The sequence below is a fragment of the Oncorhynchus nerka genome, linkage group LG25, assembly GCF_034236695.1.
Source record: "Oncorhynchus nerka isolate Pitt River linkage group LG25, Oner_Uvic_2.0, whole genome shotgun sequence".
NCBI lineage: Eukaryota > Metazoa > Chordata > Actinopteri > Salmoniformes > Salmonidae > Oncorhynchus > Oncorhynchus nerka.
Window position 1 is genome coordinate 23,121,784 of NC_088420.1, and position 20,941 is coordinate 23,142,724.

The following is a 20,941-nucleotide window of genomic DNA, read 5'->3' on the forward strand; positions in this document are numbered from 1 at the left end:
GAAATAAATCATTCTCTCTACTATTATTCTGACATTTCACAATCTTAAAATTAAGTGGGGATCCTAACTGACCTAGGATAAGGAATTTTTACTAGGATTAAATATCAGGAATTGTGAAAAACTGAGTTTAAATGTAGTTGGCTAAAGTGTATGTAAACGTCCAACTTCAACTATTACCTCGACTAACCGGTGCCCCTGCACATTGAATCTGTACCGGTACCCCCTGTATATAGCCTCGCTATTATTTCATTATTTGTTACTTTAATTCCTTATTTTTTGTAGGTATTTTTCTTAAAACTGCATGGTTGGTTAAGGGATTGTACGTAAGCTTTTCACTGTAAAGTCTACACCTGTTGTATTCGGCGCATGTGACAAATACAATTTGATTGGCAGTGATGGGACAAGACTAATAACTACAGTAACAATTAGGGAGAAAAAGGAGTAAAAGTACAAAAAACTATTCTGCCTCCATATGGGAAAACGTTGAGTACGCCAAAATGTTACTAAAATGCACACAGCCCATTTGACATATTTCATAAAACTATTACTAACTGAAATGCACATTAAAGGTCTCAATCAATGTAATACAGAAGTAATGACATCACCACCACCTGTCTTAGAAGTGTGTTTTCAAAAGCAATTCAGCATCATCAGTTAAGGCCCAATGCAAAAGGCATTCATTCACGATGAAAAAGACAGACACCATTTTTCACAATCTTCAAGTTTTTATTTGTTGTTTGTTTACAAAGTTAAGATTGCATTTTGATATATTCCTTCCTTTTATGAGTAGAAAACATTTTAAAGAATTAGTCGAAAGGCACATTTTTAAATTTTTTTTACAATATATACATTTCGATCTAAATTATAAATATATAGAAAAACAAAAGCACAACCCAGAATAAAAGTGCTGAACAGTTTTTACAGAAAGAAAATATAATTTTTAAAAAATACATACAATCAGTAGCATGTTTTTTGTTTAGTTTTTGTTGGCAATAAATTATTGAATGTGATACTTTTATATGCAAAAGGTGGAGAAACAAGGAGGATGGTTACAGTATACAAAAATGCTATCCATCAAAAGGTCAGGAACATAACAAGCTTGCAACTCTCAATCATAACAAACAGACAACAGTAACTTGATTATGCCATTCTTAGTGCAAATTTAGATAAAATAAAAAGACCTAGCTAGCTAAGACAAAGTCAAACAGTTCCTTTAAAAATTGTAATTCATTTTCTCAAATCGTGTTTGTCCGTTTCCACAGGTTTATAATGCATATTACCTCTATGTCAGTGTTATACCACACAGTCCATTGGCCATAGGTGAAGCATGGGACAAACAGTTTGATTGTGAAAATGTGTTTGGATTTATTGGAATGTGCCTGATGAGGAAATATATGTTTGGGACAATCTGAAGCAGAAAAGAGAGGGCTGAGATGGGATAAAGTAGAATCTCTTAGGAGAAAATGGGCCTGAGCTATTGGATGTCTGGGATCAGCGTGATCTGTCAGATAGTCGGGAAAGGGGAACGATCTGCACCAGTAATTGCACATATCAGTATATCCAGGTGCAAATCTGCTCAAAATCTTTGTCAGCATTAAAATGTATTAAACGACTAAAAAACTGTCCAGAGATATAAACAATAAAGTTCCTTAAAAGAAACAGCGTTTGATCTTTGCCCTAAGATGGCATAAACACTTAAAATCAAAGATAAAAAAAAACATTTTTTAAACCAGCAAGAGTCGCAGTACAAAATGAAGAAATAAAATAGCACTAAATGTGCATTTTTGTTAGGTTCACCACTGTTGTAAGGGAAAACAATAACATTTCGCATAACTCCCCACCAATACATCTCTTTAAGGTTTCTTCCTGAGATTGATATAATAGGTCAGATATAGCCAGTAACTTCCGGGGTGTGGAATACTTTGGTATCTCTCTGCAAACTAAAGCCCTGGCAGAATATGGAAAAGTTGAAACAATTCTACTTGAGTCACAAGCAGAATCGGATCAATGAACTGAAAATAAACAAATGATCACCCCTGTACAGCAGTACAGAAGAGTGCAATATTATTTGGTGGCAGGTTATAATAGACTTATTTTTTAGTTTTTATAGTAATCTTGAAAACTAGAAATGTCCCTGACCAAACTTTGACTAAAGAATCATCAGGATAACAATCTAAAATATAAATAACAATAATCATCATAATAATGATGACAAAAAACATCAATAGCACATTGCTTTCATCCCATTACAATGTTTATATAAAGTTCATAAGTATTTCAGAGGTCTTTAACTACAGACTACAAGTAGAACAGAAATAAAGAGGAATCCAATTCTTACCATGCACAGGTATATCTATAACCTTCGGCTGTGGAGCGTAAACAGTACTTAGACTTCTAAAACATCTGCTATTCAAAATGTCTTGTTTATTGCTTTTGATTAGTTGAAATTACCCAGGCTTTTCATGAACCAATTACCGTGCATTCATTTCACAACCACAGCCAGAACATACAGGTTCTGAAACATAAAATATATATACACACACACTACTGTTCAAAATTTTGGGTCACTTAGAAATGTCCTTGTTTTTGAAAGAAAAGCATATTTTTTGTCCATTAAAATATCAAATTGATCAGAAATACAGTGTAGACATTGTTAATGTTTTAAATTACTATTGTAGCTGGAAATGGCAGATTTTTTATGGAATATCTGCATAGGAGGCCCATTTTCAGCAACCATCACTCCTGTGTTCCAATGGCACATTGTGTTAGCTAATCCAAGTTTATCATTTTAAAAGGTTAATTGATTATTAGAAAACCCTTTTGCAATTATGTTAGCACAGCTGAAAACAGTTGTGCTGATTAAAGAAGCAATAAAACTAGCTTTCTTTAGACAAGTTGAGTATTGGGAGCATCAGCATGTGGGTTCGATTACAGGTTCAAAATGGCCAGAAACAAAAAACTTTCTCATGAAATCGTCAGTCTATTCTTGTTTTGAGAAATAAAGGCTATTCCATGCGAGAAATTGCCAAGAAACTGAAGATCCCCGTACAACGCTTAATTGGAGCCAATTTCCTCCTACAACTGGACAATGACCCAAACTATGCAAGAACTATTTAGGGAAGAAGCAGTCAGCTGGTGTTCTGTCTATAATGGAGAGGCTGGCCTCAGTCACAGTCACCGGATCTCAACCCTATTGAGTTGTTGTGGGAGCAGCTTGACTGTATGGTACGGTACGTAAGAAGTGCCCATCAAGCCAATCCAACTTGTGGGAGGTGCTGCAGGAAGCATAGGGTGAAATCTCTTCAGATTACTTCAACAAATTGACAACTAGAATGTCAAAGGTCTGCAAGGCTGTAATTGCTGCAAATGGAAGATTCTTTGACAAAAGCAAAGTTTGAAGGACACAATTATTATTTCAATTAAAATTCATAATTTATAACCTTGTCAATGTCTTGAGTATATTTTCTATTCATTTTGCAACTAATTTCATGTATGTTTTCATGGAAAACAAGGACATTTCTAAGTGACCTCAAACTTTTGAACGGTAGTGTATGTATACACATACATACACGATTTGGACAGGGATATATATATATATATATATATATATATACACACACACACAAAAGTGGATTCGCCACACCCGTTGCTGACCAGTGTAGAAATTCCCATGATTTTGTGATGTTTGACGAGCAGGTGTCCACATACCTTTGGTCATGTATGTATGTATTTATATACATACGTGTATGTATGTATATACAGTGCCTTCGTTAAGTATTCCAGACCCATTGACTTTTATCACATTTTGTTAAATTACCTTATTCTAAAACGGATTAAATGAAAAAAAATCCCAAGCAATCTACACACAATACCCATAATGACAAAGCGAAAACAGGTTTAGACAATTATTATTATAAAAAAATAAAACATTTTACATAAGTATTCAGACCCTTTGCTGAGACTCGAAATTGAGCTCAGGTGCATCCTGTTTCCATTGATCATCCTTGAAATGTTTCTACAACTTGATTGGAGTTCACCTGTGATAAATTAAATTGATTGGACATGATTTGGTAAAGGGAATAAACCTGTCTATATAAGGTCCCACAGTTGACAGTATATGTCAGAGCAAAAACCAAGCCATGAGATCGAAGGAATTTTACGCAGAGCTCCCGAGACAGGATTGTGTCGAGGCACAGATCTGGGGGAAGGGTACCAAAAAATGTCTGCAGCATTGAAGGTCCCCAAGAAGACAAGACTCTTCCTATTGCTGGCCAACCTGAGCAATCGGGGGAGAAGGGCCTTGGTCAGGGAGGTGACCAAGAACCTGATGGTCACTCTGACAGAGCTCTAGAGTTCCTCTGTGGAGATGGGAGAACCTTACAGAAGGACAACCATCTCTGCAACACCTAAAGACTCTCAGACCATGAGAAACAAGATTCTCTGGTCTGATGAAACCAAGGTTGAACTCTTTGGCCTGAATGCCAAGCGTCACTTCTGGAGGAAACCTGGCATCATCCCTACGGTGAAGCATAGTGGTGGCAGCATCATGCTGTGAGGATGTTTTTCAGCGGGAGGGACTGAGAGACTAGTCAGAATCGAGTGAAAGATGAACGGAGCAAAGTACAGAGAGATCCTTGATGAAACCCTGCCCCAGAGCGCTCCGACTGGGGGCGAAGGTTCACCTTCCAACAGGACAATGACCCGTAGGAGTGGCTTTGGGACAAGTCTCAAAGCTTGAGAGGATCTGCAGAGAAGAATAGGAAAAACTCTCCAAATACAGGTGCATCAAGCTTGTAGCGTCATACCCAAGAAGACTGGAGGCTGTAATCGCTGCCAAAGATGCTTCAACAAAGTACTGAGTAAAGGGTCTGAATACATAAGTAAATGTGTTTTTATTTTTAATAAATTAGCAAACATTTCTATAAACCTGTTTTTGCTTTGCCATTATGGGGTAGTGTGTGTAGATTGATGAGGAAAAAATGTAATAGATTTTAGAATAAGGCTATAACGTAACAAAATGTGGAAAAAGTCAAGGGGTCTGAATACTTTCCAAAGGCACTGTTTGTATTATATATATTTATTATTTGTTTTAGCATATATATATATGCTAAAGTTATAAGCTAAAACAAATGCTCATATCAGTGTTGGTCTGAAAGTTAAACAAAACAACAAATGCACATTCCTGAGAACTTCAAATCAAAAGCAACCCAGGAGTCACCGTTGGATGAATGGTAAGTAGACTAAAAGTAGGATATGACACCATTTTAAATTGCATCACATCAGCAGTGTCCATCCCATCTAACCCCTGCTCTCTGTCTATAACATGGCCTGGGAAAGCAGGGTTCCACACAGAACATACGTGCTGAAGGGACAGCTATAGGGTCCACACACAGACAGACATACACATACTGGGATGGTGGGGACGACCCCTGGCACCTGCCACCAGCATAGAGCCAACCTTCGGGCCGAGGAGGGTTAAGTTAAATGCAAATAGAATAAATTAACATACCTATGCTTCCAGTACAAATCTATACATTAGGCCTATATGGGTTTCAAAGACTGCATTTAAGTAGGTTTCCAAAGGCACTGTTACAACGGCTGACTCCCTTCTTTTTTCACACGGGACACTAGAGAGAGTGATGGTAGAAACAGCAGAGTGAGGGAGAAGAAGGAGCCAAAACTGAAACATTGTCAATTTTTCCAGTTTTATGTTTTTGAGTAGAGCCCTTGGTTTTAACAAACCAAGTCGATGTAATAGTGATGAAGCGAATTACAGGACAACGCAGAAAAGCATACAGATGTGCATGAAAGGCAGTTTGAATCCCGCAATGTTACCAGTGAAACCCAACATAACCAGTAGCGACTAGCTGTGGTTCTAGAAAAATATTTCTAAATTAAGGTTTCCTCAATAAAAAACAAAAAACAATTGCAACAAGGTTGGATTTTTTTTTTTAAAGCACATGAGCTTTTGATAGTTATAGAAACATAATCAAACCCTGTTGGAATTGTGTTTCTTCAATGAGTCAAGCCTTGGTGTAGAAACGCCGTATAGACCATTTGCTCTCTCTCAGCGAAGTGACCGGGCCAGTTCCACCTGGGTCGTATGTTTACCATCTCTGAACGGGACCACACATTTGGTCTAGTGAAAGTGACCCTGGCCTGTGGATCCAGTGCCTGGGAGGGTTAAGGAGGAGAAGAGCACAGGACAGGCAGTGATGTGACTAGGTCCTAAGGGGAGAGGGGATGAGGCTTGCGTTCACACTCAGCAGCTAGAGGACACAGACAGCCACACTGACAAGGTGGTTACACAGAGTCCCATTCAGACAGCCACACTGACAAGGTGGTTACACAGAGTCCCATTCAGACAGCCACACTGATGATGTGGTTACACAGAGTCCCATTCAGACAGCCACACTGATGATGTGGTTACACAGAGTCCCATTCAGACAGCCACACTGATGATGTGGTTACACAGAGTCCCATTCAGACAGCCACACTGACAAGGTGGTTACACAGAGTCCCATTCAGACAGCCACACTGATGATGTGGTTACACAGAGTCCCATTCAGACAGCCACACTGACAAGGTGGTTACACAGAGTCCCATTCAGACAGCCACACTGATGATGTGGTTACACAGAGTCCCATTCAGACAGCCACACTGATGATGTGGTTACACAGAGTCCCATTCAGACAGCCACACTGATGATGTGGTTACACAGAGTCCCATTCAGGCAGCCGGTAATGGATAACCGTCTGCCGGTCTGCGCTGGTCCGCAGCATGTTGTCCAGCACTTCGCGCACATTAATGAGGGCGTCCGTGCTGCAGTGGCCGTTGGCCAGAGGGAGCGGTTGCTGTTCTGAGGGGGCCAGGGCCGAAGGAGAGAAGAGAGAGGAGGAGGGGGGGGTAGAGGGGGAAGAGAGGAAGCCGGACGAGACTTGAGCCACTGTGTTGGAGGAAGTGGAGGGGTTAGTAGTTGTCTGGCTAGACAGAGAGTAAGGCAGATGGTCTGGATCTTCCAGCAGTTTGAGGATGTCATAGTAGTCCTGGTGGTCGCTGTTGATTAGAGTCGGACTGTCCAACCGTTGCTGTATCTGCTGTGGTGACTGCAGCTGTGGTTGTATCTGCTGTGGCGACAGTAGCTGTGGTTGTATCTGCTGTGGTGACTGTAGCTGTATCTGCTGTGGCAACTGTAGCTGTGGCTGTATCTGCTGTGGCGACTGTAGCTGTGGTTGTATCTGCTGTGGCGACTGTAGCTGTATCTGCTGTGGCGACTGTAGCTGTGTTTGTATCTGCTGTGGCGACTGTAGCTGTGGGTGTATCTGCTGTGGCAACTGTAGCTGTGGATGTATCTGCTGTGGAGACTGTAGCTGTGGTTGTATCTGCTGTGGCGACAGTAGCTGCTGTGGCTTTGTCAGTGGTGGCAGTGGCTGTAGAGGTTGCTGCAGTTTGTGTGCAGTGTTCTGGGCGGCGAGCTCGCTCAGCAATATCAGAGAGTCCAGGCCAAAGCCGTCTCTGGTCAGGCAGTCGAGGACCAGGCCTCTCTCTTTGCTGTCTGGGGAGGGAGAGGGGCTCACCGTCAGGTCTAAGACCTCCTCCCGGTTCGAGGGGGCATGGAGGAGGAGGAGGGGTCGGGCTGCAGGAGGTGCAGGGAGGGGAAGTGGTGGGGGAAATTGGAGAAGTGGGAGGTGGGGCTGGCCATGCTGGGGAGCTGGTTGACTGGACCGAGCTGGGGTTTGAGCTGTGAAGGTTTGGGCTGGAGTAGAGGCTTGACCTGTAGAGGATTGGCCTGGGCCAGGCTCAGGTGCTGGGTCTTGAGGCCCTGCGACAAGTTCTGGTTGTTGAAGCTGTGGTTCAGGGTCTGTCTCTGGCTGTAAAGCTTGGCCAGCAGGTGTTGGTTCTGAAGCTGCCGCTCCTCGGCTAGCCGCTGCTCCTGGGCGCGCTGCTGCTCCTGGGCGCGCTGCTGCTCCTTCTCCTTGCGCCTTCTCTTCACCTCCTCGTCCATTTTGAGAAGTTCCTGCCGCACTCGGGCCACACAGTTCTCTGGGATCTTGATACCTAGGGGAGAAAGAGAGGGTATTATGTTTATTTTATTTTTTTACCCCTTTTTCTCCCCAATTTTGTGGTATCCAATTGGTAGTTACAGTCTTGTCTCATCGCTGCAACTCCCGTACAGACTCGGGAGAGGCAAAGGTCGGGAGCCGTGCGTCATCTGAAACACAACCCAGCCAAGCCGCACTGCTTCTTGACACAATGCCCACTTAACCTGGAAGCCAGCCGCACCAATGTGTCGGAGGAAACACTGTACACCTGGCGACTGTGTCAGTGTCGCCCGGACCGCCACAGGAGTCACTAGTGCGCAATGGGACAAGGACATCCCTGCCGGCCAAACCCTCCCCTAACCCGGACGACGCTGGGCCAATTGTGCACTGCCCCATGGGTCTCCCGGTCGTGGCCGGCTGCGACAGAGCCTGGAGTCGAACCCAGAATCTCTAGTAGCACAACTAGCACTGCGATGCAGTGCCTTAGACCACTGCACCACTCGGGAGGCCACGAGAGTTATGTTTACATTTGTTTATACAAGTCGATAATTTGGCTCAGTTGGTTGGAGCATAATGCTGTTGTGGCGTTTGATTTTGGCAACCGAAAAACTCATTTGTCAAGACATTCCCTCTGATTCCCTTTCACAGAACCACACTTTGGTGATGGTTTGTGTGGGTTGTATGGAGTTGTTTAGTACTCACCGACTTGCTTGTTACTATTTTTGGTTTTGAGGCGTACGATCTGAAGGATGCTGGAGCAGGTGATGTCAGAGACCACGTCAGCCACATACTTCCAGACGCGCAGTAGCGCACCACACAGCATGTGGTACTGGCGCAGACGCATTCCCTGCAGACACTCCTGACCCTCCTCGATCTTCTTACACTTCCCGTTCCAGTTAGCATGGCTACATTTCCCAAAGGAGAAGTTGAACTGGCTCTCCCAGCTGTCCTTGGCTTGGTCTGGAGTCACCTAGGATGGGAACACAACACACAAGTCTTATGTTAAAGTGTTGAGTGCTGGTTTTTATATTGTACATTAGACAATACGCAGGACTGCTCTTCCTGTTTCACTATTGTTTATTCCACTAGAGGGCAGCATACACCACACAAAAACCATAAAACATTTCCTGCCAAACAACAAAGACAAATCTTGTTGCCATATGCGAGTGGAAACCTTCTATTGTGTGCATGTCAGTGTGTGTGTCTGTGTGTGTGTCGGTGCGTGTCAGACTGAGTCATACCTTGCGGTAGCGTAGCTGCAGGTTGTCCAGGCTCTCTGGGTGGGCCTGCTTCCCGATGTTGGGCTTGTAGACGATGAAGTTCCTCCCTCGGCCCTGCTCCGCCAGCAGCACACACGGGTGGTTCCCCCGCAACTGAGGAAACCATAGGAGATGGAAATGTCTTTAAAGTTCTGTAAAATACTTTCATGTGTTTTCCTCTGGCCACGATTGAACTCCATCTGTACAATTGTTTTAAACCACAAAAAAATCTAATCAAAAAAGAGGCGGAAGATTTATAGTGAGTTCAACTGGGAACCTGGCAGTGATGAAGTGTTTGCCTGGTGGGACCATAGAAGACTGTAATTTCATTGTTGAATTGTATTATGAACCAAGTGTATTTAACTACTGTATAATTAAGAAAACTCCACATCAGGAAGGAAGAGGCTGTGTATATTGTTCACTCAAGCCACTACAATTAATACTGAACAAAATCCTAGTTAAACTCCTTCTTTAGGTTCATAACATGTATACTTTCATCCTACTCCCTTGATGTGCAATGAAAGAGTCACACTCCAGAGAACAGAACAGAGGCACCTGGACCCTTCTGATATGCCATTCTCCCCTGGGAAATATCCAGTCTGGAAGCTGTTCTAGCTCTGCTTGAGCCCTGGGGAGGAACAGGTACTCACAGTATCATACGCTTCCTGGTACGTCTGTGTGCATGCTGGGACATGCAGAGTGTCTCTCTGTGCTCTACGGTAGCCAGCTAGACTCACCTTGTGTGAGAGGTAGAAGCCCTCGTCAGGACTGTTGAGGTTCTGGACCTTCTCATAGGCCTCCTCCCAGGGCATACCTCTGTCCACGCTGATCTATAGAGGTGACATGCAGAGGACAAGGGTTAAAGGTTAGAGGTCAGAAAAACTGCCCTATGGGAGAACACTATGGATGAATACCCACTGTGGGCATGATTCAACATTCCCAACACATACGTGGAAATCTGTGCGGGAACACACACATACACAGCTCTTTGTATCAGGGGCTCAGAGGCCAGCCAGGGGGGTTGGCATGAGTTGGGAGTCTACATGTGCTTTACCGGTCCTGGCTGTGTTGGCTAAAAATGTACACTCTAGGTTATCCTGCAGTGACGGCCAGGCAAGGCAGGGAGCCGAAGACACCAGTAACGATCACCAGTAATGATCATTCTCCCTCCATCTGGCGAAATATGATGTTCACCATCCAACCACAGGCAGCTGAAATGTCAACATTTTAAATCTCGGTATACCTGCTTGTGCAGGGCAATTCATTATTTTTGAGGTTGGTTCGGTGTCGGTTCAATTCTGAAAAAATAATTGCTGTTGTCGATTTCAACAATATATATATATTTTTTATTCATTATTAAATAATCACATAAAAAATATTTTTGAGGTTTTTAATGGAAATTCCAGAGCAAGGAAATAGTTAACATTCAATTACCAAAACATAGAAAATAGGAAACATTTTACATTTCATTTGAATTAATTTTGAATTCCTTAAAGTGATCATCTCATCACTGCCTGTAGCAGTCAGCCCATCTAACGTTATCTCTGTGCTTCCCATACTGCACTGCAGGGCTGTAAAACTCATTCAATGGAGGGGAGGTTTTTGGTTGGCCTAGACAACCAGGTATGGGGAGTTCCATACTAATTAGTGACCTTAATTCATCAATCAAGTATAAGTAAGGAGCAAAAACCCGCAGACACTCGGCCCTCCGTGCAATGAGTTTGACACCTGTGCTGTACTGTCTTTAGTCATCCTTTTTAGCTAGGCTAGTCTGCCCATGTATGCTGCAGAGCTGTCTGACTAAATCATTTGACTAGTTCTTCAAAGTAACTCTCTCGTCATTGTGTACCATGTTTCTGCGCTAAACTAGGTTATCTGCTTAATGAAAACTACAACTCCCTGTAGCCCAGCGTCCCACGTAGTACTTGATTTCTACCGTGAATGATTTGATTTCTCTCTAGAGAAACGGCACTTTGGGCACACAAAAAAAAAACTACATGTAATTCAAGGAAGTGATCCGGCGTTGGTCAATTAGTTGTTTAATAACTGAAACCCCCCCTGAAATGTCGGTTAAATCGCTCAGCACTAATAACTGTATCCAGGAGTCAGAGTACTGAATAACAAAGTGGAGGATAAATCTGTCGAGTACATTATATCACCTCTCTGGCTGCGTATGCAGGAAACACTGCTTTCTTGTTGTTTCACGGCAATGGTGGGTAGTGTTTAAAAATATATATATCACTAGGTTTAGTCTTATTGAAACTTTACATCTATTTTTCAGACCAGAGTTACAAAACAAAGATCAACATGCAAATCTATATGAGGTGCCTGTCAAATATAGCGAGATAATTGGATTGTACAATAATGTACCAGTGTACCACGGGAGTACCTTGTAGAGCACGACCTGTCCGTCCTGGGGGTTTCCCACTGTCATGAAGGTCTCTTGCTTCTCCTCGTAGATTTCATCGTTACCTGGGGCCAGATCTAACAGAACAGGACACATAGTTCTAGTCAGGAGACATACCTAGCATCTCTATACAGAGACTCGGTACCATCCCAAACCATCAGCCTCATGCTGCTGTTCATGGAAAGACATTCTAGGAAGGCCAAATGAAGTAGGCAGGTAGATTTATTTTAATATATGGAGGAATATATACTGTATGGCGTAGTAGTCCCATACAATAGAATGCAGCCTTTTGTTCTAATAGTGTGGAGAGTTATTTAGCTTTACAACCTATGGGAAAGGGCACCATTTTATTCAGTCATGATTTAAGCGTGAGTGTTGGACTCCATACCTAGGATTCCCATGTCGTATTTGCCCTCCTTTTTGTCCTTCTCGATCAGGTAGTCAAAGTTGTCGGTGAAGTACTGGAACAGAGAGTTCTGCTTGTGGACCTCCAGGCCCAGGATCCTGTTGAGGAACTTGGTGATGCTGCAGTCTTTCTCAGTGCTGAGACCAAACCGTGGCTCCTTGCAGAAGATACCCACGTCCATCATGCCATGCTTCATGTCTGAAACAGGTAATATAACAATTATTTCAATGTAGCTTTGGACTTGCATAATGTTTGGGACATCATTTCCTACATGCACTCAACATACCTCTGAAGAACAGAGCATCACCCCCGGGGTAACCTTTGGGAGGGGACACCTTGCTCTCGATGTGGCCCAGGATGGCTTTGGTGATCTTATCCAGAGCCTTGGTACCGTACTGCAGAAACACATGACAGGAAACCAGGTCATCTAACAGGTCCGCGCTCCCTCCCCCCAGAACCTCCAACACAACCAATCACACTTAATGCCAAATTGGGCTTCTGTACAAGAGGTAGCATGATCTTGCATGTAATAGTTGTAGCCAGCGCTGACCTTGTTTTCAAAGTTGTATTTGCTCAGGTCTCTGGACTCTGTGGCTCTCCTGTCACCGTGGGTCAATGCACCCTGGACACAGAAACAGGGACAAACACGGTTAGCTTTACAGCCTTATGTCACGGACTGATAACACACCAGCTACAAACACACAACTTTCTCTACTGCAGCAGACAGGTAAAGCATAGAGGCAGTGAATTGACATGACTGCCAAGACATTGAGTGTTGTGCACAGATTGTGACTGAAGGTCCACTTGAAGCCAGCAGCTGCTTTAGCTGGTGCCCATACAAAGGAATGTTCTGAGATAAAAACAAAGGGATGTTTCTGCCAGATATGAGATCACTGCTGATCTGGAGGGAGCCAAACAAAGGTAGTCAGAGGCTGGGAAGGAGGGAAAGAGAAGCTGGGCCCTGGGCATGATGTATCCCATTCTGAGACTGGATTACCGTACAGGCCTGGCAGAGACAACACACACTTTCTGGAACCCCCCCCTTCCCTTCAGAGAGACAAGGAAAATAAATGACTGGAGCAAAGAGATTACAATGAAATATGGAAAACTGTCTCATAACTACCCAGACATGGGTGCGTTCCAATGTCTGATAACCTTATTATTCAGACCAAAGGAGGATGAGGAATTTCCTGGGTTTGAAATGTTGTGTGAAAGGTGTTTGTGAACTTGAAAGTGTCTGGTCAATGGTACAGTGGTGGGGAAGTAAACGGACTACTGGGAGAAAGACAGCCCCCAAGTAATAAGCTCAGCAATTCAATCTTCACTCTAATAAAATGAGGACTTATTACACATGTAGTTTTGGGATTCCATAGTAGATAGATCAGACTGTAGTAAAGGAGGCTGCAACAGCACGTACCAGGCTCTCCAGTCTCTTGGCCACAATGGAGGCGAAGCGTCTTTCCCCAGCCAGCTCAGAGATGAGGAAGATGTACTCTGGAGCCGTCACCTGGTTAGAGCGATGGGTACGACCTGGAGGACCACACACACAGAGGAGGAAGATCAGTCAGAACAGGCAGACTCTGAGGAACTATACTCAACAAATATAAATGCAACATGTAAAGTGTTGGTCCAAAGTTTCATGAGCTGAAATAACAGATCCCAGTAATATTCCATACGCACACATTTGTTTACATCCTTGTTAGTGAGCATTTCTCCTTTGCCAAGATAATCCATCCACCTGGCAAGTGTAGCATATCAAGAAGCTGACTAAAGAGCATGATTATTACACAGGTGCACCTTGTGTTGGGGACAATAAAAGCAGTTTTGTCACACAACACAATGCCACAGATGTATCTAGTTTTGAGGGGCATGCAATTGGCATGCAGACTGCAGGAATGTCCACCAGAGTTGTTGCCAGATAATTGAATGTTCATTACTCTACCATAGGCCGCCTCAAAAGTTATTTCAAAGAATTTGTCAGTACGTCCAACTGGCCTCACAACTGCAGACCACTTGTAATCACGCCAGCCCAGGACATCCACATCCGGCTTCTTCACTTGCGGGATGGTCTGAGGCCAGCCACCCAGATAGCTGATGAAACGGAGGAGTATTTATGTCTGTAATAATCTGCTTTTGTGGGGAAAAACTCATTCTGATTGGCTGGACCTGGCTCCCCAGTGGGTTGGCCCTCCCAGGCCCACCCATGGCTACGCCTCTGCCCAGTCATGTGAAATGCATAGATTAGGGCCTAATTAATTAATTTAAATTCACTGTTTCCTTATAAGAACTGTAACTGAGTAATATCGTTGAAATTATTGCATGTTGCGTTTATATTTTTGTTCAGTATCGTAGTGTACAAGAGGGAAAAGCTAGAAAAATAAGATATTGGTTTGTGGGGTAGGTTGATTTCAATGAACAGAGGATGATGTCAGCAAATGTGGATTTCCTGGGTAATCTGTCTCTGAATTGTGTTTCCTCTAGAGGTCTTCACGGATCCACCTGTACCCGAATCACAATCCGGGACACAAGCGGGTCGGATGCAGAATTCTAAATTATGTCACGGGACTGTGTCAGATCTGAGACTATTGTCACAGGTCTCGGGTATGTGTAATTTTAACTGACATGTCCAGGTGGGCCCGTACAGATCTGAAAGTGACTGCTGCAGTAGAGAGAGAGAGAGAGAGGGATGCCTTTCAACATTTATGCTGCTGCTCTTGCTTTTCACGAGAGTGGAGCGTGTAGCTTGCTGTTGGCCAATCATGAGTCATCAAAGCGGCAATAGGTTACAGTCATAGAGCATCACTCCATGTGTGGCAAAAGTGAGGAGATATCTAACCAATGGAAGATGGAATTAAAATGATGGAATTAAAAGTTAAAGGAGAAGGATAGGATACAACGACCAAGAGCCAAACAGGTAGGCTGCTACTTGAATGGAGTTGTTATTTGTAACTGTAGGATGAGAAGGTACATGTATTGCAGCCTCTCTCCCTCTCGCACCTCACCAGCTCTGGTGTGCTGCTTCCCTCACTCAGATCGGATGTGGATCTGACCAGGTCGATGTGGGACAGGTCTCTATATTTAAAATAAATAAATGGATGCATATTGTATCCGGGTGTGAAAGCCCCAGGTCCATTTCGGAACGGGTCCAAGTTTCCACTAACCACATCTTTTTCCTGGAACAATCGTACCATATCTAAACCCGTCATTCAAGTTCCAAGTTCTGACTTGGATCTTAAAGTGGAAATCCTAGGCCACCTAAATGTGTGTGTGTGTGCGTGTTTTGCTGTTGTGAGTGCCCACACATGCCAACCCATGCAGTGAGTTCAGCTCCCCAAGGGAAGGAATTACAGGCAGTTAGCTAATTGCAAAAAATGAATTCACGGCCCACGATGTGTGCGTGCACATGCCCGCTTTTCCACTGTTGTTATTGGGTGCAAAATGATATCTAGCAGACGGCAGCGGAGATGAAGAATAATTATATTATTCTAATTTAGTTCAACACACCTCTCTCCCTGCAGCCAGAGAAAACTGCAACACCTCCAAGTAAAGTTTCACAACACCATTATAAAAGTGACTCATTCCAATGATTAGAATCGCATCCTAATACAAAATATATTTTAATTTGATATTCATCAAATGATTAAATCTGTCTTTAGGCAAGGCAATTTGAAGAGGCAGCCAATACTAATGTCATGACATTTTATGAGGCTAGCGTGTAGCCGGGGCGGCTGGGTAGCCTAGTGGTTAGAGTGTTGGACTAGTAAGTTCAAATCCCCGAGCTGACAAGGTACAAATCTGTCGTTCTGCCCCCGAACAGGCAGTTAACCCACTGTTCCTAGGCCGTCATTGAAAATAAGAATTTGTTCTTAACTGACTTGCCTAGTTAAATAAAGGTAAAATAAAAAAACAATAAAAAACAAATACTTCTAGCAGGGTGGATTGTGTGAAGAGAGACATCTGTGTGACAGGGTGTGTAACCCGCATTGAGGAGAGTCCAACTCTGACCCTGACCCCTAAAGGCGTCAGCATGCTTCAGTTCGGCTGTTGCCTAGTCAAACTCCACGAACCGAACGAGTGTGCATACTCCCGTAAAAGACCGCTTGAAAAACTAGAAAAAATAAGCAAGAGTAATGTTTGTCCATTTTGAGATGCCATTGCCAATATACACTTCCTCAAAATAGTTATAATTAATCTAAGATAACTCCAGAAATCTGTAAATAATTATGACGTTTTTGCAGAGGAGATCTTAGTCGCGCAATATTACATCCAGGTTGCATCACATCCGGCTGTGATTGAGTCCCATAGGGCGGCGCACAATTGGCCCAATATTGTCCAGGTTTGGCCGGGGTAGGTTGTCATTGTAAATAAGAATTTGTTCTTAACTGACATGCCTAGTTAAATAAAGGTTAAATAAAAATAATAAAAAATGTATCTAACTAAGATGTTTGGTGCAGTATTTCTCAATAAAAAAATGTGCATGAAAACGAGTCGTCTCTCATTGAATGACAAATAATTCATTAAAGAATCCCTACAGTTGACCAATCACCAATGAAGGGGCTTCGGGCTTTGACTTGCCTCGAGAAAATGTGCGTTGTGCCCAAACAGCCGAAAAAAGTCCAAAAGACCTTTAACCCCTGGTAGTCTCCAGACTCACCAAACTGCTGGATGGCTCTGTCTGCACTCCAGGGCAGCTCTAGGGTTATGTGGACCCTCCGACGCTGGTTCTTCACCCGCTTGTCTGCCTGCAAGGAGATGCCCGAGCTGGCTGCCTCTGAGATGATGGCCACCATCTGGGAAGGCAAGAGGGATGGAGGAGAGAGAGATAACAAACCACTGTAACACTGCACACCAAAACATAGAATAATGTCATCACATCGGGTCAGAACATAGAATAATGCCATCATATCCGGTCAGAACACAGAATAATGCCATCACATCGGGTCAGAACATAGAATAATGCCATCCTATCCGGTCAGAACACAGAATATTGCCATCACATCGAGTCAGAAGATAGAATAATGCCATCACATCCGGTCAGAACATAGAATAATGCCATCACATCGGGTCAGAACATAGAATAATGCCATCATATCCGGTCAGAACATAGAATAATGCCATCACATCGGGTCAGAACATAGAATAATGCCATCACATCGGGTCAGAACATAGAATAATGCCATCACATCGGGTCAGAACATAGAATAATGCCATCATATCCGGTCAGAACATAGAATAATGCCATCATATCCGGTCAGAACATAGAATAATGCCATCATATCCGGTCAGAACATAGAATAATGCCATCATATCCGGTCAGAACATAGAATAATGCCATCACATCAGGTCAGAACATAGAATAATGCCATCATATCCCTTCAGAACATAGAATAATGCCATCACATCCCGTCGGAACATAGAATAATGCCATCACATCCGGTCAGAACATAGAATAATGCCATCACATCCCGTCAAAACATAGAATAATGCCATCACATCCCGTCGGAACATAGAATAATGCCATCACATCCGGTCAGAACATAGAATAATGCCATCACATCCCGTCAGAACATAGTGTCACAGGATCATGATTTTCTAAGCAAGAACAAACAAACACAGTTTGAGTGAGATCCTTCAGGCTCACATGTAGAATGGTTCTAGTGTCCAGTGTCTCACCTTCTCTCCACACATGAAGCGGTCCTTCTCCTTGAGGTTGATGTGGTCTATGGTATGGCTCTGCTCTGCACGCGACTCGTAGCGCACGCTTCCGTCAGGACGCCGCACCACTCGACCCTTACGACCCGTCATCTACAACATAGGTCGTCAATGAGTGCCTCAGAGCAAAATTTAACAATCAATCACAAATCTCTAAACAGGAAACATACCGGTTCTCATCTCACATTTGTCTGATATGTACTCTCTGACATAAGGTTATGTGGCACCTGCCCAGCCCGGTAACAGAGGTGTACGTACCTCCGATACCATCTCTGGTCCTCCAAACTGGTCAATGAGCTCGTCCAGAGTGTTCAGAGGTAGTTCCTTTCCCAGGTCAGCGATCTTGTTCAGGAGGCTCTGCTTCATCTTCTCTATACTGGCTTTAGGAACCCAACCAACCCCAGACAGAGGCATGTTAACGACTGTTAACAGAGTCAGCCATAAAGGGAGCGAGCACGGTAAGATGTCCCCAAATGTCTGCTAAGTGTTTTTACTGTCTGTGTGTGTGAGAGAGTACAGTGGATCTAAAATGCATCTGTTCCTTTATTGTCATTTTCTTTGTCTTAAATTATTGCCTAGACTTCAACACAAGGTGTGCATTGCATAACATACAGAGTATACAAAACATTAGGAACACCTTCCTAATATTGATTTGCACCCCCTTTTGCCCTCAGAAGAGCCTCAACGTGTTGAAAGCTTTCAACAGGGATGCTGGCCCATGTTGACTCCAATGCTTCCCACAGTTGTGTGGAGTTTGCTGGATGTCCTTTGGGTGGTGGACCATTCTTGATACATACGGGAGACCCAGCAGCATTGCAGATCTTGACACACTCAAAAAGGTGCGCATGGCATCTACTACCATATACTGTTCAAAGGCACTTAAATATTTTGTCTTGCCCATTCTCCCTCAATGGCACACACATACACAACCCATGTCTAAATGCTTTTTTAACCTGTCTCCTCCCCTTCATCTACACTGAAGTGGATTGAACAGGTGACATCAATAAGGGATCATAGCTTTCAGCTGGGTCAGTCTATGTCATGGAAAGTGCAGGTGTTCTTAATAGTTTGTACACGCAGTGTATATTTTTACCTGTGGATCATTTTTGGTCTGAACCAATTCAAAAATATTGCTAAAAGGAGAGTCGAAATCTAGTACCTGTGTGACAGCTGGTGTGCTGGACGAAGATGACGTCATCGTTATTGTCCATCAGGGAGTCTGGCGAGGAGTTGGAGTCGGTGTCCATGCCGTCCGTGTCCGTGCTGCTGTCGTCACTGATGTTGATCACGCCCCCCAGATGAACCATGGTGTGCTTTGGGAATTTGGGCTGCCGGCCCCTGGGCTTACCTAGTGGACAGAAAACACACATGAGCTAATTCAGACTGTGGCTCAGTGGCTTTACCTGAATAATACATACTGAGACTGACTGGATTTGAAGTCAATTCAATTTGACATAAGCCCCCGTTGAGAAATCTGGTCACAAATAGAGTTGTTATTATTATCATTACAGGGTTCTCCCCTGGATTTGTTAACAAGGCAGTGCTGCTGAGTACAGTGGGGATGGGGGCAGTGCCCACCTTTGGACTCAGTCCAAAGTTTTATTTGGACCAGACAGAACAAACACCTCACCAGAGGAACCCAGAGTTTTTACTATTTTAGTTAACGTACGTTTTCTCTTGTTTCCACGTGCCTTCTCTCTCCTCTGCTTCTCGGAGGGAAAGTGTTTCTGTACCAGAGCTTTGAACACACCCCTGAGGAGAAAAGACCAGACATACACATGTTATCTTCTCAATCTGACACCGTGGAAGGCTGACAGAAAGTAAAGACAGTTCTGACAGGTTATAGAGATGAGTGACACGCTCTGATTGGCCTCATCATATGCATTTCATGTCTCCCAGGTTCAGATGGTCCAGGCAGGCAGACACACAGCGTTATTTCCAGTCTGACACAGAGGTATGCTCCCGGTTTAACTTGATTGCAGGAACAGTTCTGGGATCAGCTTACCCTCCCCAAATCCTAGTCCTTAACCATTAGCGGGGAAACAACTTAACTGACTGTGGATCAGTGTCTAAGGGCAGATTCACCATATACCCTCAGATAGTGTGTACTGAAGAAGAAAATTGAAGGGTTCAGACTGAACCTTTGACTGCAGCTGGAGAGTGACAAATGGAGTGCTTTCTAACCAGGAAGTGGTCATTCACCCAGCAACAAACAAATGATTTGTATGAAAACCACATGCGCGTCAGGCTGGAAAGCCCCGGTTACACTAGATGGAAGCTGTGGTGGTGTGTGTGAGAGTTGAATCAGGGCTGAGCCAAAAATCTATTTGCTCCAATACTATACTTACCCAGAGAGCCACGGGCACAGAAACACACTTACTCTGCTGCAGATACGAATCTGTCCAGGTGCCCATCGTTCTCATCCAGGACCTCTCTGGTTCGGGCCTCTCCTGTGGACTGTAGACCAATCACGATGCACTGGGAAGGGGAGAAACAAGATACATGAGCAGAGCGTCACACTAAAACATACCAACCTGGAAAAAACATTAAAACATGGCTCTATTTCCTTTATGATTTTCTTTGTCCAATCAAATGCTTGGATAATTGTGATAATGCCTCTTGGCCAGAGATTCCCATCTAAATGACACTCCGGTGTGGAAAATGCTGAATCACCTATCATCTATATTTAAAGGTTTAATAGACAAACAATAGACAGATGCATATGGGGAGATAGACACGTTCCTCTGAGAGGTTCATACCAATCTGCCAACCTCCTCAAGGGCAGGCATAAATACTCTTGCTTATCTGTTTGTTCTCCAAGTGTTCCGGGCCTCTGATAAAAACCTTTAATCAACGTTGTCAAGAGCACTAGGGTCAGAGTGAGCCTTATATTAAATGTATTGATCATTTGAAACCATTGATGGCTGAATTTAAAGCCATTGACCCTTGGCCTCAGGGAGGTCACCTAGGATACCAAGTTATGCTTTATGGTGACTCCTAACCTCTTGGAAGTCAACCAGAGGCTGAGTACAGATTTAAAGGGGGCCAAGAATTGTTATCTTAAAAATGAATGACAAAATAAAGGCTGAATAAATGAACATAAATGCTGGTCAGT

The 20,941-nt window shown here is 43.6% G+C and overlaps 1 protein-coding gene across 1 annotated transcript in view; it reads right to left on the reverse strand.

The window, feature by feature from the left end:
* Positions 1–2,404: 2,404 nt before the first annotated feature.
* LOC115109242 (protein strawberry notch homolog 2-like) overlaps positions 2,405–20,941 on the reverse strand; it is a 114,198-nt gene continuing 95,661 nt past the window's right edge. The window contains 16 exon segments of the mRNA XM_029633943.2: positions 2,405–7,597; positions 7,600–8,058; positions 8,745–9,012; positions 9,284–9,415; positions 10,039–10,131; positions 11,691–11,785; positions 12,097–12,312; positions 12,401–12,509; positions 12,665–12,736; positions 13,532–13,644; positions 16,769–16,904; positions 17,788–17,919; positions 18,085–18,206; positions 18,986–19,174; positions 19,496–19,578; positions 20,207–20,304. Coding sequence (XP_029489803.2) covers positions 6,714–7,597; positions 7,600–8,058; positions 8,745–9,012; positions 9,284–9,415; positions 10,039–10,131; positions 11,691–11,785; positions 12,097–12,312; positions 12,401–12,509; positions 12,665–12,736; positions 13,532–13,644; positions 16,769–16,904; positions 17,788–17,919; positions 18,085–18,206; positions 18,986–19,174; positions 19,496–19,578; positions 20,207–20,304 — 3,201 coding nt within the window. The 3' untranslated portion in view covers positions 2,405–6,713.